This window comes from Triturus cristatus, chromosome 2_1 (assembly GCF_964204655.1).
Source record: "Triturus cristatus chromosome 2_1, aTriCri1.1, whole genome shotgun sequence".
Lineage (NCBI taxonomy): Eukaryota > Metazoa > Chordata > Amphibia > Caudata > Salamandridae > Triturus > Triturus cristatus.
In genome coordinates this window covers 85,796,702-85,813,785 of record NC_140581.1, presented here as the reverse complement: position 1 = coordinate 85,813,785, position 17,084 = coordinate 85,796,702, and the positions used below count along the sequence as shown (strand labels likewise).

The 17,084-nt window shown below is 43.6% G+C and overlaps 1 protein-coding gene across 1 annotated transcript in view; it reads right to left on the bottom strand.

Moving 5' to 3' along the window:
• LOC146863800 (vomeronasal type-2 receptor 26-like) overlaps window positions 1-17,084 on the bottom strand; it is a 76,049-nt gene that overhangs the window by 54,201 nt on the left and 4,764 nt on the right. Inside the window, exons 2-3 of the mRNA XM_085636863.1 lie at window positions 11,706-11,737; window positions 11,344-11,580 (exon numbers count right to left, since the gene is read on the bottom strand). Coding sequence (XP_085492989.1) covers window positions 11,344-11,580; window positions 11,706-11,737 — 269 coding nt within the window. The remainder of the gene's footprint in view (window positions 1-11,343; window positions 11,581-11,705; window positions 11,738-17,084) is intronic.

Genomic DNA, 17,084 nt, shown 5'->3' with positions numbered 1-17,084 from the left:
GCGCTGGGGCTAAGGAAACTCTGGGATTCCATACTCGGGGCATTAAAGCTCACTACACACCCGGTGGGAGATTCTCCAGCTGGGGACACAGGGCAGGAGAAGAGATGGGTGCACTCAGGTCCCGTGCCAGCGCTTGTTCTCTATGTGGGCGCTTGGAGGGAAGCCTCTTCAGGGGTAGCTGGAGCGCAGTGGGGGTCGTTGCTGTTAAGGACTGAGAATGGACTTGGCCACTCTGTAATGTTAATGTTTGAATTGTTACGCATAAAAATCTCCGGCTTGCAACTGTCCCGGTGTTCTGGCGCTGGGCCAAGTTTTTTCAACTGCAGACAATCAGCCTGTGAATTTTCATTAAGGGACCAACTAGGGTCTCGAAAGTTTGACATGCATTACAGAAGTCCTTATTTAGACACATGCCCTACTGGGAAAATAACTTGGTGTATATTCTTGTAGGATGTTTGAACATTGTTTATCATTAGCTGAACTGTTACTGCTCTTTTTGCATACCCTTCAGTGTATGTAAACATAATCACAAAATGCCAATAAAGAGATACAAAAAAAAGAAAAAGAACGGCAAAGCGTTGCAGCACAGCTGAGAGCTTAATCAAAACCAATGCAGAGTGATGCAAAACCTCGGTACACACCCTCATCGTTACCGACAACACAACGCTTTGCAAAGCAACGCCATGCAGACCCTGTACCAAGGACATAATGTCCACCTCCCAGTGGGCCAAACTTGGACCAGTGCCTAGCCTGCACTCCAACTCGGGCAAGCTAAACTTGTGACTTTGTGGTGGTCCAGCATTACCAAATACTCTCAGTTGTCAATTTGCACATGTTGGCACTATTTTAATTTAAATGTTTCACATTCAATATCTCCAGTGCTACTGTTTGGATTTGTGTTGTTTTGGTCTCATTTTAATTATTGAAATTAAACCAATTTCTGGATTTGTTTTGGGATTTTTCTTCTGTTGTGTTTTCACTTTATTGCTGTTAGTGTGCTGCATACATACTTTACACATTACACCGAAGTTAAGCCTGGCTGCTTTGTGACAAGCTACCAGAGGGTTAAGCATAGGTCAATTAGGTGACTTTTGTGGTTCACCTGAAAAAGATTGTGGTTGTTGCTTGAGAAGGGTTTCCACCCCGCTCAACCAATAACTCAATGTTTTACACACAACCACCTGGGTGGAGGACTATCCACCCTACTTAGTGTCCCCCAGCTGCCTGACAGGGTGTCTGTCCATTTTAGGTGTGAACGCTTTCAGAGTGTTTAAGAATAAGATTGTTTTGCTCAGTGAAATGGATTTTGTTCAGGGGTTTATTTACTCTGAACAAAACATAAATGGCCCCAGTGTGCAGGGAGCTTTCTCTCTGCATATGGGGGCCATTTAACCTTTACTGTGACCATGTCTACATGCCTTAAATGGTATTGACAGGTAGGGACAATGAGTGGAAATAGATCTCCCAGTGTCTAATACTCCTGGACCTTTTGGAGGCATTCATTGCCCTTGAGCATTGAATCCTACTTTATAGGCTTGAATGTTGTGCAGGCGTTTGTGGAATAGTAATCTCCTGGTTCACCTTATTTATCTTGAATCACAAGGTTAAACTGGCATCCATCTTATCCAGGTTTACCAACATCTGCTGTGGCATTCCTCAAGGCTTATCATTACCCTCCAATGCTCTTCATCACATACATGTATCTTCTCACAAAGATCTTTAAATCTCATGAGTTTGGCTAATAAATGTATACAGATGTCACTCAACTCCACCTCTAGCTTGATGCAAATTCCACCAGGCAGTTAATCTAAGCTATCGCTGTGTCTCTGTCATGTCCATCACTGGATACAAGAAAAGGTCAGACACAAGGTGGATCCCAATATTTAGTTTTTTGAGACAACTGTAATGAAATGAAAAGCACACAACTTAAAATTGAGTACGGCAAAAAAGATGGAGGATTATTTGTATGAGTCACATATGGCTTGAACAGTTAAAATATTTAAGAATAATTACCCACTCTGCTGATGGTACAAGATATCAGAAAATAAATCACAGACTTAGCTATGTGGAAAACCGCAGGAACAAAAGAGTTACCAGTGGAATTGTATGGAACATAAATAGACATACTAGCACCTAAACATGCATAGATGTGCTTGGTAGCACTAGATAAGCATTAAAGTACCTCTTCTTATCCGGAAAAGAGCTTACAAAATGCCCCTCTTACCATCCCCTGGCTAGTTTGAATATTGCTAACTTTTCTATTTTTCTTACTGTCTCTTAGCATTAATTCGGATCAGTGTGCTAGAAACAGCTCTGACTCAGCACCTGCACAATCAGTGGCAGCTCTAGACAAAGAACTGGTCTTTTATGCGATTAGCTGGACTGACAACAATATGACATGTGTTACAAAGGGAAACATGAAGTTACAAACCAATAGCCAGAGTCCAAATGGATAGCATCATATCAGATCTGTACAAAATTGTTAGTGGCACATAATAGAAGTGTCCCCTTTCGACTGGTGACATCATAAACCAAGAGCCTGAAGTCTGAGTGGTTTGTAAATGTCACCAGAACCCTGAGATGACAATATAGGACCAAGTTTCCCATTATGTATTTCTAATGATGCATGCTTATTTTGGGGTTGATTTCTTCAAAGGTCTGCTAACAGTGTGCACTGATTGGAAGGAGGATGTTTAGTGCGGTAGTACTATGGTAAGGTTGTCAGGCTGTACTGCCTCCTCTCCTCAAATCAGATATGGCAAGCTAACTCCTAACCAGGCAATCCTCCTTCATCTATTGAGAGTTTGTATTTCCGGTCCCCTTGCTGAGCTACAGCCTGTTACAGTTTTGCTCTGCAACATCATCCCATCATTTTTAGTATGCCAGCTCTGCACCTCCTTACTAACATCTCAGCTTCATCCTGCTGGCATGTGAGTACCACAAACATTGTGAATGATAAGCTTTCATGGCACAACATCTATGAGCAACAACATAGGCCTACTATCTCTAAGAGTAGTGATGCACCTCTCAGTCAGATAGAATGGAAACATTTGAATGAGGAGCTGTCCATGCACAGTGGAATTCCAGAAAACATTAGTTGTGTTGTTATCTAATTTGCCTAAACTTTAACTATGCTTGTTTATAGGTGACATAATTTAATGTTTTCTTGGCTTCCAACTTCTGCTTGTTATGGTGTGCAATGGTTGCCATGTCCTCTAGGATAGAACATTGTTATATAAGTTGGTCAGCGGTCTAGCTGGCCCAGACAGAAGTGAGATGCCACGAACTTCCTGGGTGGAGACAGGAAGCACTGGTTTTCCCTCTTACTACCTCAAGGGAAGCAGAGAGAAGAGGACGTGTGGAGAGTAACTCCACATCAGTAGGCCATGTATAAAAGCTGAGGAATTAATGAAGATGAGTTAATAGCCTTATGCCAGGTGCTGTCTTTTATGCAGAGTGTTATGCTTGCCAGTGCTGTGAAGAAAAACCAATCCAGAACAAGACAAATGGTCGTGTGAGTTTCCTTGGTTCCAACACCCTTGTCATAATTCATGACTACACTGCTTAGTTGCTCACCTTATTTCAAGCCACTGTGCACTCTTTGCGAGCCACACTTATTCCAAGTGGTACACTGTGGGTGAGATCCCTCGCCAACTCTCTTGCGTATATACAAGATATAAATGTCCTTTCACTGCTAAAAAGCTCTGGCCCCCTAACAGTCATTCAAGCAGTACATTGCCACTCACACCTATCAATATAGGTAAACACGTCTCCTGTTACTCCCATTTCAACAGAAGGAACATTTTCCAGTGCTTATTTTGAACCGATGGTTGCCGGTGATATAAAAACACACAAATGAGAAAGAAGGAGGAAGAGAAAGATGGAACAAAGCACAAAGGGAGAACGCAGGGACCGGCAAGAGTAAGATATAGGGCAGCAGTGTCTGGTAGTGGTAGTGTCTGTTAGACTGGTAGTGGGTTAAAGAGGCCTGAGATGAAATCAAGACTATGCAAAATTGGTATTAATTGCACTGATTTTTACTAGCACTGGCACTCATTCTTTTACAAATCAAGCTGTGGGATTCTCACAACATGCAATTAAAGACACATATGCATAGACCTACTTTACAGTTAGGAATGGAAGTCACTATTTAATCCTCCATGGTCCATATAGTATATGATCCCTGCTATTTGCCTGGTAGGCACCAAAATACTACATAATCCGTTCTGTTTAGCTGGACACAAACTAAATAGTAGAGATGATGAGCAACATGACCTGCTGCCAGAGAAATAGTGTGAAGCAGGTCTTTATTTAGTCGGCCATAAAGCAAAAACGGACTCCAGGCAATGGTAGCATCCCATCCAATCACATAAGACAGTGGCCACCTTCCTCTAGGGCGAATGTATTCTTTTTAATTGTTAAGGGAAACATTCTGATTTGTTTTATGGAATCTCATCTAATGGAATTTACACCAGTTGCATGCTTTATCATCAAGTCCTTGCACTTATACTAGTATTGTATCTGTGCAGGTATACCTGAGGGAGCTCTTTGTATGGTATTTTCGGTATAGCCTAAGGTTGGGGATCTGAACTTCAAAATTGCCTCTGAGTGCCCACAATCAGAGTATTACTTTTGATTCTAACATTGAAGAAGTTCTATTATGCACTCCATATCCAAGAAGGTCAACATGTTTCTGCCTTCCTGTGCCAAGCCGGGTATCTTGACTTTCGTCATGACCAAAATTACTGGGATCCTTCACAGAAATAAGCATTACATTTGTAGGGTATTTACCGCTTATGTTAGCCCCTATTTGGTGCTCATCACATTCATTCTGACATTCATCTCAGACATGCCATACACTTACAAAGACCTTCTTGGGTACTTCCTCATTCCGGTTCCTATCGGTGAGAAGAGCATTTTAAGAAATCATAGTTAATTAAAATCATTCTAGAGACTAATTTTTGTTCACTGCAATGGTATTATACATTCCTTCTGAAAAGAATGTGGAGATGATTTGTGGACACATTCTGGGTGAAGAATTGCTATAGTCAACCAGACTACTGCCTTTTCAGCCACCAAGCGTGGGAACGTGCTTAGAAAACATTATAACACATTCTATGCACAGATACTCTTTGTGAGTAGTAAGACCAGGGTGAGATGTAATAAGGCCAACCAGAATCTGGAAGCCCTAGTGGACTGGACAGTGCTGACCAGGAGAACCAGGACCAAAATGACCAGGCTCAGGAGGATGCAAGAGGATCTAGATCAAAGAAGGATCAGGACAAAGGATACAAAGAGTAGGATGGCAGGTGGGCCAGGTCCAGGAGATCTGGGCCTAGGAGAACCCAAACTATAAATAACAGGACTAAGAGGATATGGGCAATGGGCACAGGATCTTGAGAAGAACAAGGACTATAAAAAATAAGAATAGCATGACCTCGGTCAGGAATGCGAGGAGCTGAGACCAGAGACGCAGGAAGCCAGAGTCACAAGGAAAGGTTCTAAGAGGACCAGGAAACAAAGGGCTAGAAGGATCAGGAAGATTAAGGGCAAAGAGAATCAGGACCATGAGTACTAGGACCAGGGTAAGGAGGATCAGGACCAGGGACATCAAGACAAGGATGATCACAGCCTGGAGGTTTCAGGCCACAGGGCTAGAAACAGGATTGCCAGGCTGATGAGCAACAGGATGGCCAGGCCCAGGAGTGCCATATGAAGGTGGACCACAATGAGTTTGTGTAGAAGCAAGCAGCAGGCAGACCAGAGCCAGGAGGATCTGTACTAGATCCAGGAAGATCAGATCTAGGTCAATAGAACCAGGGGACCAGAATAAGCAAGGAAGATAAAGGGGTTGTGCAAACAATCCCAGAGCTAGGAGGACAAGGACCACAATAAGTGCAATGATCAGCACCAAGAGGACCAGGAACAAGCCTAGGAGTGCTGAGGGGGCATAACCATAGGACAACGGCCCAGAGTACTAGTGGAGTACAAAGACCAGGACTTGGGGGTAGCAGGACCAGGGTGAGGAAGATCAGGAGGACCAGAACAACCAGAACCAGGAAGACTAAGCAGACTGGAATCGATGTCAAGGAGGACTAGGACCATAATAATGACGAGGCTCTGAAAGTTTCAAACAAAGAGAACCAGGAACAAGAGGGCCCAGACTATTGGGTGCAGGGCCAGAAGGAACTTGAGGACAAGGTTCAGTGCCAGGAGGACAAGGCTTATCCAAACTAGTAAGGCCAGGGTTAAGTAGGCAAGGGCTAAGAGGGCCAGGATGCAGATACCAGGTAGACCGAGGGGCCTAGCAGCACCAATAACTGATGTACTAGTAATCAGATGAGAAGGATCAGAAGGACCAAGTCAAATGGACGAGAGTAAAGAGGATCAGGAAGAGCTAGGAGAATGTGCTTGAAAGGACTAGGATTGCCAGAAACTAGAGGATTAGGCACACAAAAACCCAAACAATGAAGGGCAGAAACAAAAGGATCACGCCTAGTGGGAAAACAACCAGGAAGAGAACACTGACTGAGAGGCAGGAATATGAAGACCAATGCTAGACAAACCAGACAGAGCGATGAAGCCTAGGAGAACAGGACCTAAAGAATCAAGGTGAGATGGCCAGGCAAACAGAGACAGCAGGACAAGTGCTGAGAGGACCAGGGCAAGGAGGACAAGTGGGACCACAACCAAGCAAAACAGAGGGAAGAAAAACAAGCTTAAGTCACAGAGGGCAGGAGTATAAGGACCTGGAAAACCAGGGCAAGCAAAGACCAGGTCGAGGAGGACGAGGACACAAAAGGCCAATAGGACTGAAGCCATGATGACCAAGCCAGATGGCTAAGAAAAGGATGACGTTAGTCCAGGATGACAACAAGCAGGAGTACCAGGGCAAAGAGGAAGATGGCCTTTTGGAGAAGGACCCGGAGATATAGTAAGGTCAAGAGCACGTGGACTAGGGCCATTAAGACCAGAGACCAGATGGGGAAGGAGTAGGTGGACTGCAAGGGTCAGAAGAAGCAGGACCAAAAGCAGGGCTGGGGTGACCAGAGAGGTAAGTACCAAGGGGACCAGGACCTGAAATTCCCAGTGGAGTAGGTGGACTAGAATGTGGGCTGGGGTATTATTAGGACCAGACTGGTGAAACCAGTACAACCAAGGCCATGAGAACCAATGAAGCCAGACTATAATCAAAATAACCCACCCAAGAAGTCATATTAAGGAAGACAAAGGTTAACACTGACCAGGGCCGCCAGAGGCCCCTAGATGCCGCAACCTTTCTCCAGGCAGCTGGCTGGGGTGGGACTCGGTCCCCACGCATACCATGCGGCGCGGTAGGCGGTGTCAGCCTTCTCGACACTGACAACGGCACTCCTATAGCCCAGGCCGTGCGCGGGCATGCCCCAGCTGCACCAGGTAATTAGAATGGGCAAGAGGAAATCTGATGAAACCACTACACCTAGTGCCAGAAGTAAGAAGTGACATGCAGCTGACAATAGTGCATGCTATTTGACTGACACTATGGGGGGCTATTCATGATGCAATTGGGGTTGTGGAGGAGAATTTGGATGCTCCCAAAAAAGCTCTAGCCATGGCCAATGCAAGTAGCCCCGTATGGCAGATATTTCTCAGGACAACAGCACAGACACAGCTAACATAGAAACCCTTCAAGTAGGCTGTCCCCAAGTAAGGAGTAGGGCTCAATTCATGTTGGGGGAAGCAATAGGGTGTATTTAAGGGCACATTGTGGGTCACATATGAACACGAGAGGGAGACACAACCTGAGACAGTACCCAAAAACCCTGCCATTCTGAAAAATAAAAAATACCCCAAAAAACTAACTCAACTGGGTTTCAAGAAAATTCCTACAGTTACAACCCAAACGACCAAAGTAAGCAGTATGGGCAGGAAAGAAGCCATGGGTAGCGCTCGATTGTCCTGAGGACTCTTGGTGCTGTTGTTCTGCCATTCAAAAAAGGAGAGGTAGTACAGATAAGGTTAGGTGATGCCACCCTATCGATTATAGAGTCACATCTTGAGTAATTTCTGAAATGCAAAAAGATCTGAGCATTTTCTAATGTTGACTGGAAGGTCATTCCACAGCTTGGCAGTCCTCAAGGTGAAGCTCCTGCCTCCCCAAGTTGCTTGCCTAATCCTTGGAAGTGTTAGTAGCATAGCGTCTGAAGATCTAATCGCCCTGTGAGGACTAAACGGGACAAATTGCGCGAAAATAATAATGCCCAATATTGTGCAGTGCTTTGGGATTCCTGTTATGAGAAGAGCAGAAGCATTCTGCAGCATTTGAAGTTTTTGTTGCCATTTTTTCCGGATGCCAATGAAAAGGGCATTGCCATATTCAATTTTAGCTAGAACTAAAGTTAATACCACATTTTTTTGAAGATCTTCAGGAATATAGGGACCGATTTTTTTGATTATATTCATGGTAAAAAACACAGATGAAACAAGAGCATTAACTTGATCTTCAAAGTTAAGTTTGTCATCAAAGATGATTCCTAAATTCCTTCCTTTCCGTAGTGGTATGAGTAAAAGTCCCATGTCCTGTGGCCATCAACTAGGTGACCAAAAGGATTTGTCTTTTCCAAAAAGAAGAACCTCTGTTTTTCCTGCATTAAGCTTTAGGCAATTTGCTCTCATCCATTGTTCTATCTGAGACATACAGGAGTTAAATCTATGTCCAACTTCAACTTGCAACCAGTAACCTTATATGTATCATGTCTGCATGACAACCAAAGAAGGAGGGCTCTGTTAGAGCATAGTGCTAGGGAGTGATTTTTTAACATGCTATAGCATTACAGTTCTTAGTATGGCCCTTGCTCCACTCTTTTATTTTATTAACACTGGCAAGCGTACAATGTACTTTCGTCGCACCTGCACTTTATTAATTCATGATTTGAATTTACATTTCGTCAATACTTGAACATGGTTTTATAGCGTCACTGGTTGAACGCAATGTATTTTTTAAATTTACATTTCATTTCTATTTCTTTTAGATTTTATGACAAGCACTATTAATTGAATTGATACGCAAACTTTGATACGTGTGGCAGTGTATATACATTTTATTCTTATCTGACATGTATAAAATGTATGAGCTTGCATCTTATGTTTTTTTTAAAGTGAATGAAGAGTATTTATCCATCTCACATAATGAGGAGGACCAGGACCACGGGGTGGATGCAGTACCAGGTGAACCACAAGGCCCAGGGCAAGGAAAATCAAGATAACCTGAAGCAGGAACATTAGGAGTTCCAGCCCTAGGAGAACCAAGACAACAGGGCTAGGTTCATAAGGACCCAGAAGACCAGGAGGATTAGGGTGAGGATCAGTAGTATCAAGGTCATGAAGCTGGGTCTGGTGGATCAGTGGACTAATGCATCCACTGCAGGGGCCTGTGTTTGACGTCATGGTCACAGGTTCAAACCCCAGTGGGTCCACTCAGCCTTTCATACATCGGGGGTCGATAAAATGAGTACTATTGAGTTGGGTAACAATAAATATCTGTTGTTTAGAGCCATGATACCCCGTCAGTGGTGAACGTGTGCTTTACAAATACATGCTATGTTATGAATCCCAGGAATGGCTAATACAAGAATGGGCCAGGAAGACCAGGCTCACAAAGGATTATATCCAGGAGCACGAGATTCAGGAAACCAGTATCTGTGTGACCACCATGGCCAGGATGAGGATCTACACAGCCCAGAAAAGGCGGACTTGGAGGAGGACCAATGTCTAAAGAAAAGGACCTCACCAAGAGAAGGAAGTAGACTGGGAGAGAAAGGACACCTATGTGAGTCAAGGCCACATGTATTAGGATATTCTTTTTCTAAAGGGTCCTTATTAGTACTTCTTATGCTGCCAGTGCTGAGAACCCCCCCACCTTTTCAGCCCATGTATAGAATTGATAAGTATTTGCTGAACAATCGGAGCACTCAAAGTGAATAAAAAGTCAGTACTGTAACACTCTGACCTCTGGGTTATAGAAGACGCTGTCTGATGCAAGCACAGTAGTCTGGGGGTGGATCTGAGGGCGGTAGGATTGACATTTGGCATAGGAGTTTAAAGGTGTATTGGTGAAAATGAGGGTGGTCTGCAAAGGATGGCAGAAAGGGTTTCAGAAACTCAGACGACTGATATCAGGAAAAAAGGTTACAGGCTAACGAGGGGCCAAAGTGCTAGGGCAGTCAGCAAAGGGAATGCAGGATCATAAGAAGGGTATGATGAGCAGAAGAAGGGTTGATGCAGACTCCAGATGGATCTCCTCAGATGGCCAGGGGGGGGGGGATTATGAGTGACCCCCTGATCTTTGTGCTGACATTCCATGTGCATGTATGTGCGATGGGTATGTAGCAAATGCGTAGTAGTAAGACTCCTTGTGTGACGAAAGCCTAACCGCATGCACCAGTGGGATGCATTTTGCATGACGTGATGGAAAGTCGATACAGCTTCCCTAAGTAGTGAGTGTGTATTAACTGCATCCCTGTGGATGGAGGGTGTGGACCTGGAATTGAAGTGTGAGATAATAGAGAAAAGACTACCAAAGAAATTCTGTGAAGTTCTTTGTAGCAAAGGGCTACTGATTAGTTTTTCCTGAGTGATGGCATAGGGTAGATGATAGGAGTAAGGGGGTAGGTCATAGGTTTCACTTGTTAAAGGTATTACAGTTTCTATACAGGGCTGCCTATTTGTCTGTGCCAGATAACTGCTCATGATGGCCGATAGCAGCCTAGTACTGAGATCTCATGCTTCATTATGTCCTTGTTTTTGACAACTTATGCTAGAAGCCAGCACTATTGTTACTGCTGTGAGAGCCATCATATAGCACAAAGGCTTGTCTGAGCTAAGGCCAGAAAATGATAATTGAGAGAGAATCACAAATCAGTTCTGAAACCTCTATAGATCCACATACCCTGTCTGGAAAATGGGTATTAAAGTGGAACTGTGAAATGATCAATCTATAGGTCACAAGAATGGAGGTAACAAAATGCCTCGCCAGATTAACCTTGCGGGTAATAGTGTACTTTACAAATTACTATAACATAGCAATCTCGCCTTATTTCTTGCAACATTTGTAATAAAGTCAATAAATACAAATCTGTGAATTTATTTTCTTCTTTATCTTTGATAGCTATATATATTTCTCTGATTTACTGGAAAATTCAATAATTTCCCAAATACATTCAGTTCAATTAGTTATAGTGTCATTTGAGCCAGCAAAGTAAGTAGCAGAGAAAATTCACTATTTGCCTGATGGCCAGATAAATAGCCGTTACAAAAAACAGTAAAAATCTCACAAGATGGTGCTCAAATTGATATTATACTCACCTTGTTCATCTCAGGACTCTCCGAATGCCACATGATGGAGCTCTGGTTGATGAAAAGTTGTTGACCTGAAGGAGCCGAGTGATCAAAGTGTCCAATCCGATTGGCTAAGACTGTCCCATTGTGAAGGAAAACCCAATTCAAAATATCCAAATTTGCCGGCAGGTTACCTTTGTCATCGAACATAATCTCTTCACCAATAGCAGACTTAAAATGTACATTCTGGAGAAACCTGTTCAACTTCAAAAACACAAAATATGAGATAAGTAGCTGCACAACTATACTTGAAGGTCTTCTCGGCTCTACGCATCTAATGCTCCAAACAGTGCTTGAACATCATCTTAATATGGATATCTAGGACCTACCTGAAACATAACAAATTGGAACTGAATTCCTTCTGTTCACGAAGAAAAATTATTATTATTATTATATTTGAATTTGTAAGGCGCAACAGCTACCCAGAGGTTTCCCGGCGCCAGCCTGAGAAGAACAGAGCAAGAAAAGATTTTGAATAAAAAGATTTTTGAATCAGTAAGCAGAGACAGTTATTGATCAAATAGCCACTTCTTTACCAATTTGCGAAATTTCACATAGGTGGTTTCAGTGCGAAAAGACAGGGGGAGAGAGTTCCATAATGAAGGGCCCACATAGACAAAGGAGTGGCCCCCCATACGAGAAAGTTTGATCCTTGGCACTGAAACTTTCGCCTGGGTAGAGGATCTAAGAGAACGCAGTAGCTGATAGGGGTGTACTAAAGCTTGTAGATACTGAGGGGCTGTACCAGATTTGATTTTGAACATAAAAGTGAGGGCTTCAAACTTAATCCGGTTCTCCACCCTGAGCTAGTGGAGAGGCCATTCTAGGAAGTTGACAGAGCAGTCTGGCTGCGGTGTTCTGCACCATCTGCAGCTTGCGGATCACGTCCTTATTGGATCCAAGAAAAAGAATGTTACTGTAGTCTAATCTAGAGGTGCTAACAACCAACACAGTTCAAAGCAAGGGGGTCCTAGGGAATTTTTAAAGACCACAACAAGATTTAATACCCACACAATATATCAAAAAACAGTACGAAATCTTGGGGTCTATGTACAAAACGTTGAAATGGTGTGACTAAGCACTACTAAGGCTTAGTAAGCCTAACAACACTAAACCAATGGCTATACCTCACGGCAATAAACTGTGGGCATATCCCTTTTTAGGACGAAATCCCTCACTCACGTGAGTGTCTCCGGATTCGCGCTGGCGCGTTGCTATTCAAGTGACGAATTTTCCACACCGGTTTCTACTCGTTAGCAATTATTGCAAAGTATAAAATTGCAAACACCTGCAGGACCCTCACCTCCGGTCACAAGCTCATTTAAAGCCCGGAGTACCGACGGAGAGGTGAGTGGTCCTCACTTTCGAGTCTTTACTGTTTGTTTGGAATAACCACATGCTTTGGGTGTGAATTTTTGCGTGGACTACACGACGTTTGCTTTGTTGTACCCTTGGGCTTTTTGTCTATGGCGATTCGCTTTGGTAGCACGCTGATTTTTTCAAAACTTGGCATATCATTTAACACTCTTGGCTAAAGAAATTTATAGAGAAAAGAATGCTTTCATATTGGTTCATTGTAATTCAATATGAAGGGATAAATATATTGGGCATTATGGTTATGATGTGCATTTTCACAGTAAGAACATCTCTCTTAGATGTATGCCCTTGTTATTGTTCCCTATCTTATTTTAATGGTTCTGTTGTTTGGACTCTAGATTGAGAGCCACACTGAGCTACTTTTTTCCAATTGGGAGCGATTAGTCATTAATCCTCTTTATTTTACTCTCACAATGTGGGCTCCTTTGTTCATACAATATGCTCATGACTGAATCTCTACATTAGGTCAAGAATTGGATCAATGTTTTCAATGGGACCTATGTATAGCATGACCAACTAATGGTTTGTACATCGTTTCTTTCTAGAGCGATGCCCCCCTCCTGAGATGTCGCCAGGTTGAGGTGGGTTGCTTACCCAGCAGACTGCGGGTAAGACTTGGATTTTGGTTTATATCTACCGCACTTTACCTCTGGCATCACATAATGGATTTACAGCTGAATGTATATACTATCTTGTGTTTTGTTTATTTTCCCCTAAGGTAATGTTTCCTAGAGGAACAGAAGGACTGATTTAAGATCCTGGTCATGTATCCTTTTTGTGATTATATCACTCACATATTGACGCAGCAGCACCATTAGAGGTCCTGACGAAAGCCACGCCCACGGTTGGGCTACAGGCTGAAACATGTTGACCACTATTTTTCACTCTACCCAAGCGGTTTAAATCTATACCGCTGGTGCACTGTTTTTTAACTCTGGCAGAGGGTGTATTAGAATAAAGTACATTATTTACGCTCCCTAGCCAGTTTTAATTACACTTCCTCACATTTATTTTTTTATTCTTTGCGCTGCGCCCTCACTCACACTATCTTTACTCATCACTTGTGGATTTAGCAAACTCCACCGACGTTTGAAAACATCCCTGAGCTCCTCCCTCGTAGAGAGGGAGTTGTAGCCCCCAAAGGAACTAGGCGTTTCCTTTGGGAGGAGAATCCAAATGATGAAGCATGTCACCTCTGGTGAGTGAGGGATTTCGTCCTAAAAAGGGATATGCCCACAGTTTTTTGCCGTGAGGTATAGCCATTGGTTTAGTGTCGTTAGGCTTACTAAGCCTTAATGGTGCTTAGTCACACCATTTCAACGTTTTGTACATAGACCCCAAGATTTCGTACTGTTTTTTAATCTAGAGGTGACCATGGCCTGGACTATGGTTTTTTGGGTAGAGCATGGTAGCATCCACACAATTTTCCTAAGCCATTTCAAGATGGTGAAGCAGGTTGCAGCAACCTTAACGGCTTGTTGATGCATAGAGAGTTGGTCGTTGAGAATGAAGCCAAGGTTGTGGACATGATGGACGGGCTGGGGCAGGTTACCCATTTTCGCAGGCCAATGTTGGCTGCTCCAGAGATCTTTATTTTTCCCAGAATGTTTTTTCACCGTTCAATTGAAGGAAGTTTGTTTGCATCCAAGATGCAATTTTGCGCAGTCCTATGTGGAGAGCCGAAGGCTCAGCCTCGCTTTCCGTGAAGAGAGAAAAGATAATATAGGTGTTGTCAGCATAAGAAAACAACCCAGCCTCTTCCACAATATCTGCCAAAGGTATGACATAGATATTAAAAAGCAGCGGGCTAAGAATAGAACCCTGGGGTACTCCATAGGGAGAGGAGTAGTTTTTACAGCTGGCCGTGGGGGAAAAAACTTGGAATGATCGATCTGTAAGGAAAGAAGCGAGCCAATTCAATGTTAAACCTGTAATGCCCAGAGAGTGTAAAGCTTTCAGTAACACGGTGTGAGACACCGTGTCAAAAGCCGTGCTCAGATCTAATAGTATAAGAGCAGCGGTGCCTCCTCCATCCAGGCGGTGTCGAAAAACCTGCTCTAAAACCGGATTGAGAAAAGTGTAGAAAGTTTTGAGTTTCTACAAAATTAGATAGCTGCTTGTTAATGTGTCTCTCTAAAATTTTTGAAAAGACCAGAAGTAGAGAGATTGGTCTGTAATTAGTGGGCTGAGCCGGGTCCGCCTTGGCCTTTTTCAACAGAGGAAGAACCATGGCATGTTTCCATTGTGGGGGAACAAATGCCTCCTGCAGGGAGGCATTCAAAATCTCCATGATTATTGTGAGAGTGGGCATCTCAAGCTGCTGCAGCACTTGGGTAGGGAGAGGATGGCACAGGGAGCCAGATTTGATACTTCCAAGATGCTGCATGAATGAGTTCATGTCTAAAGGCAACCAAGAAGCCAACGTTTTCAAGGGTGCCGGCACCCTATCCTTGCTGGCATCAGTAATATCGGCTGTTTGCGGGAGTACGGGTGCTAGGTAAAAGGTATTAGCCGGCTTATCCTTATTCAATTCAGAGTACATTTTTTCTACCTTATTGAGAAAGAATTGAGCTAAATCGTCACACTGTGACTCATTGAGGCTAGGACGAATGGGCTGAGTTTTTGAGCCAGATAATTCCTTAACCATATTGAACAGGGTCTTGGAGCAATTCTGTGCTCCAGTGATCATAGAAGAGACATATTCCGACCGGGCTGACCGGCCGAGCGAGTGATAATCACTTTTAGCTTTTTTATAGGCAAGTTTGGCATTAGACTCATAGTCCCTCCTCCAACGTCTCTCTGAGACTTTGCATTTAATTTTCTCAGTTTTAAGTCTCTCCGTATACCAGGGGGTCGGAGGGCTATGGTTATTTAATCTCTTGATTGAGTATGGGAGACAATCCTCAATCGCTTTTAGAATCCAATTCTGAATGGCACCCACGGCTGAGACTGACATTTGTCTAAAGGTGGGGGCATTGGAAGCAGAAAAGGGGCAATTAACTCTGGGACCTGATAAGGCCCATGGACCGGATGGCCCAGGGGGGTGATAAGCCAATATCCCTGAGAGGGTGAATTTAGGGCTTAAAGAGAGCTGTAATACGCCCACTTCACAACCCAAAGAAGATAAACCTTGCATGTGTAGCACTTTTTGAAAATTATGGCAATACCCCCTCCTTTTTTAAATTTTCTCTCTCTCCGTACTATGACATAGTTAAAAGGTAAAGCTGCAGCTATATCCGGTCCCGAGCTAGCCTGTAGCCAAATTTCTATCAGAAATAGGGCATCAGGCTGCTCACTGATCAAGAAGTCAAAAATGTCGGATTTATGTTTTGGAAGAGAGCAGCAATTGATACTAAAAAAAAAATAGTAGTTGTGGGATAGCCTTTAAACTGAGAACCCCCGAGTTGATCTGTAACAGTACCCATATTAGGAGAGCTATAGTCCTTACCTAGCTGTTTACGAAACGAAAAGTTACAGCCAGGGCACAGAGTTTCAGCTTCAGCTTCTATAGGATGAAGTAGGACACATTCATGGGCCGACAGAGTGCGGTACTCAGAAAGAGTTTTTGCAGTGTAACATATGCATCCTCTACTCATTTAGCCAGGGGTCGTGACCCCTGGTCCCAGATGGGCGCGGACGGGCGCAGACGGGCTTGCCTTCGGCGCGCCGGCGGTGCGCCCGCTCCGCGCTTCTGCTGCGCGTCAGTTCCGGGGCCATTTAAGTAGAGAGGAAACAGGACGGCGTGCAGCGACAAGACCGCTGACCGGGAGGAGCGTGTGGCAAAAGAAAAATGGCCACCCGGGGCTAACAGACCCTGTAAAGTGCAGTCAAGTCAGTTGGTTTTAAAAAATACAATTAAGGCAACAATTAATTTCTAAAACACAGATTAAATGCAAGTTCAATTAATTAAAACCACAAAAGTTAAAAATGTAATAGCAGCAAAGTTAGTGATGGCGGCAATATACAATTGCGAGGAACCTACTCAGGCGCTGCACGTCCGATCTCTGTCCCTTAAGTAGAGAGGAAACAGGATGGCGTGCAGCGACTAGACCGCTGACCGGGAGGAGCGTGTGGCAAAAGAAAAATGGCCACCCGGGGCTAACAGACCCCGTAAAGTGCAGTCAAGTCAGTCGGTTTTCAAAAAATACAAATAAGGCAACAATTAATTTCAAAAACACAGATTAAATGAAAGTTCAATTATTTAAAACCACAAAAGTTAAAAATGTAATAGCAGCAAAGTTAGGGATGGCGGCAAGAAACTATTGCGAGGAACCTACTCAGCAATAAACAACAACTATTTAAAGCCTGGCTCAATTATGCGAACCTGCGAG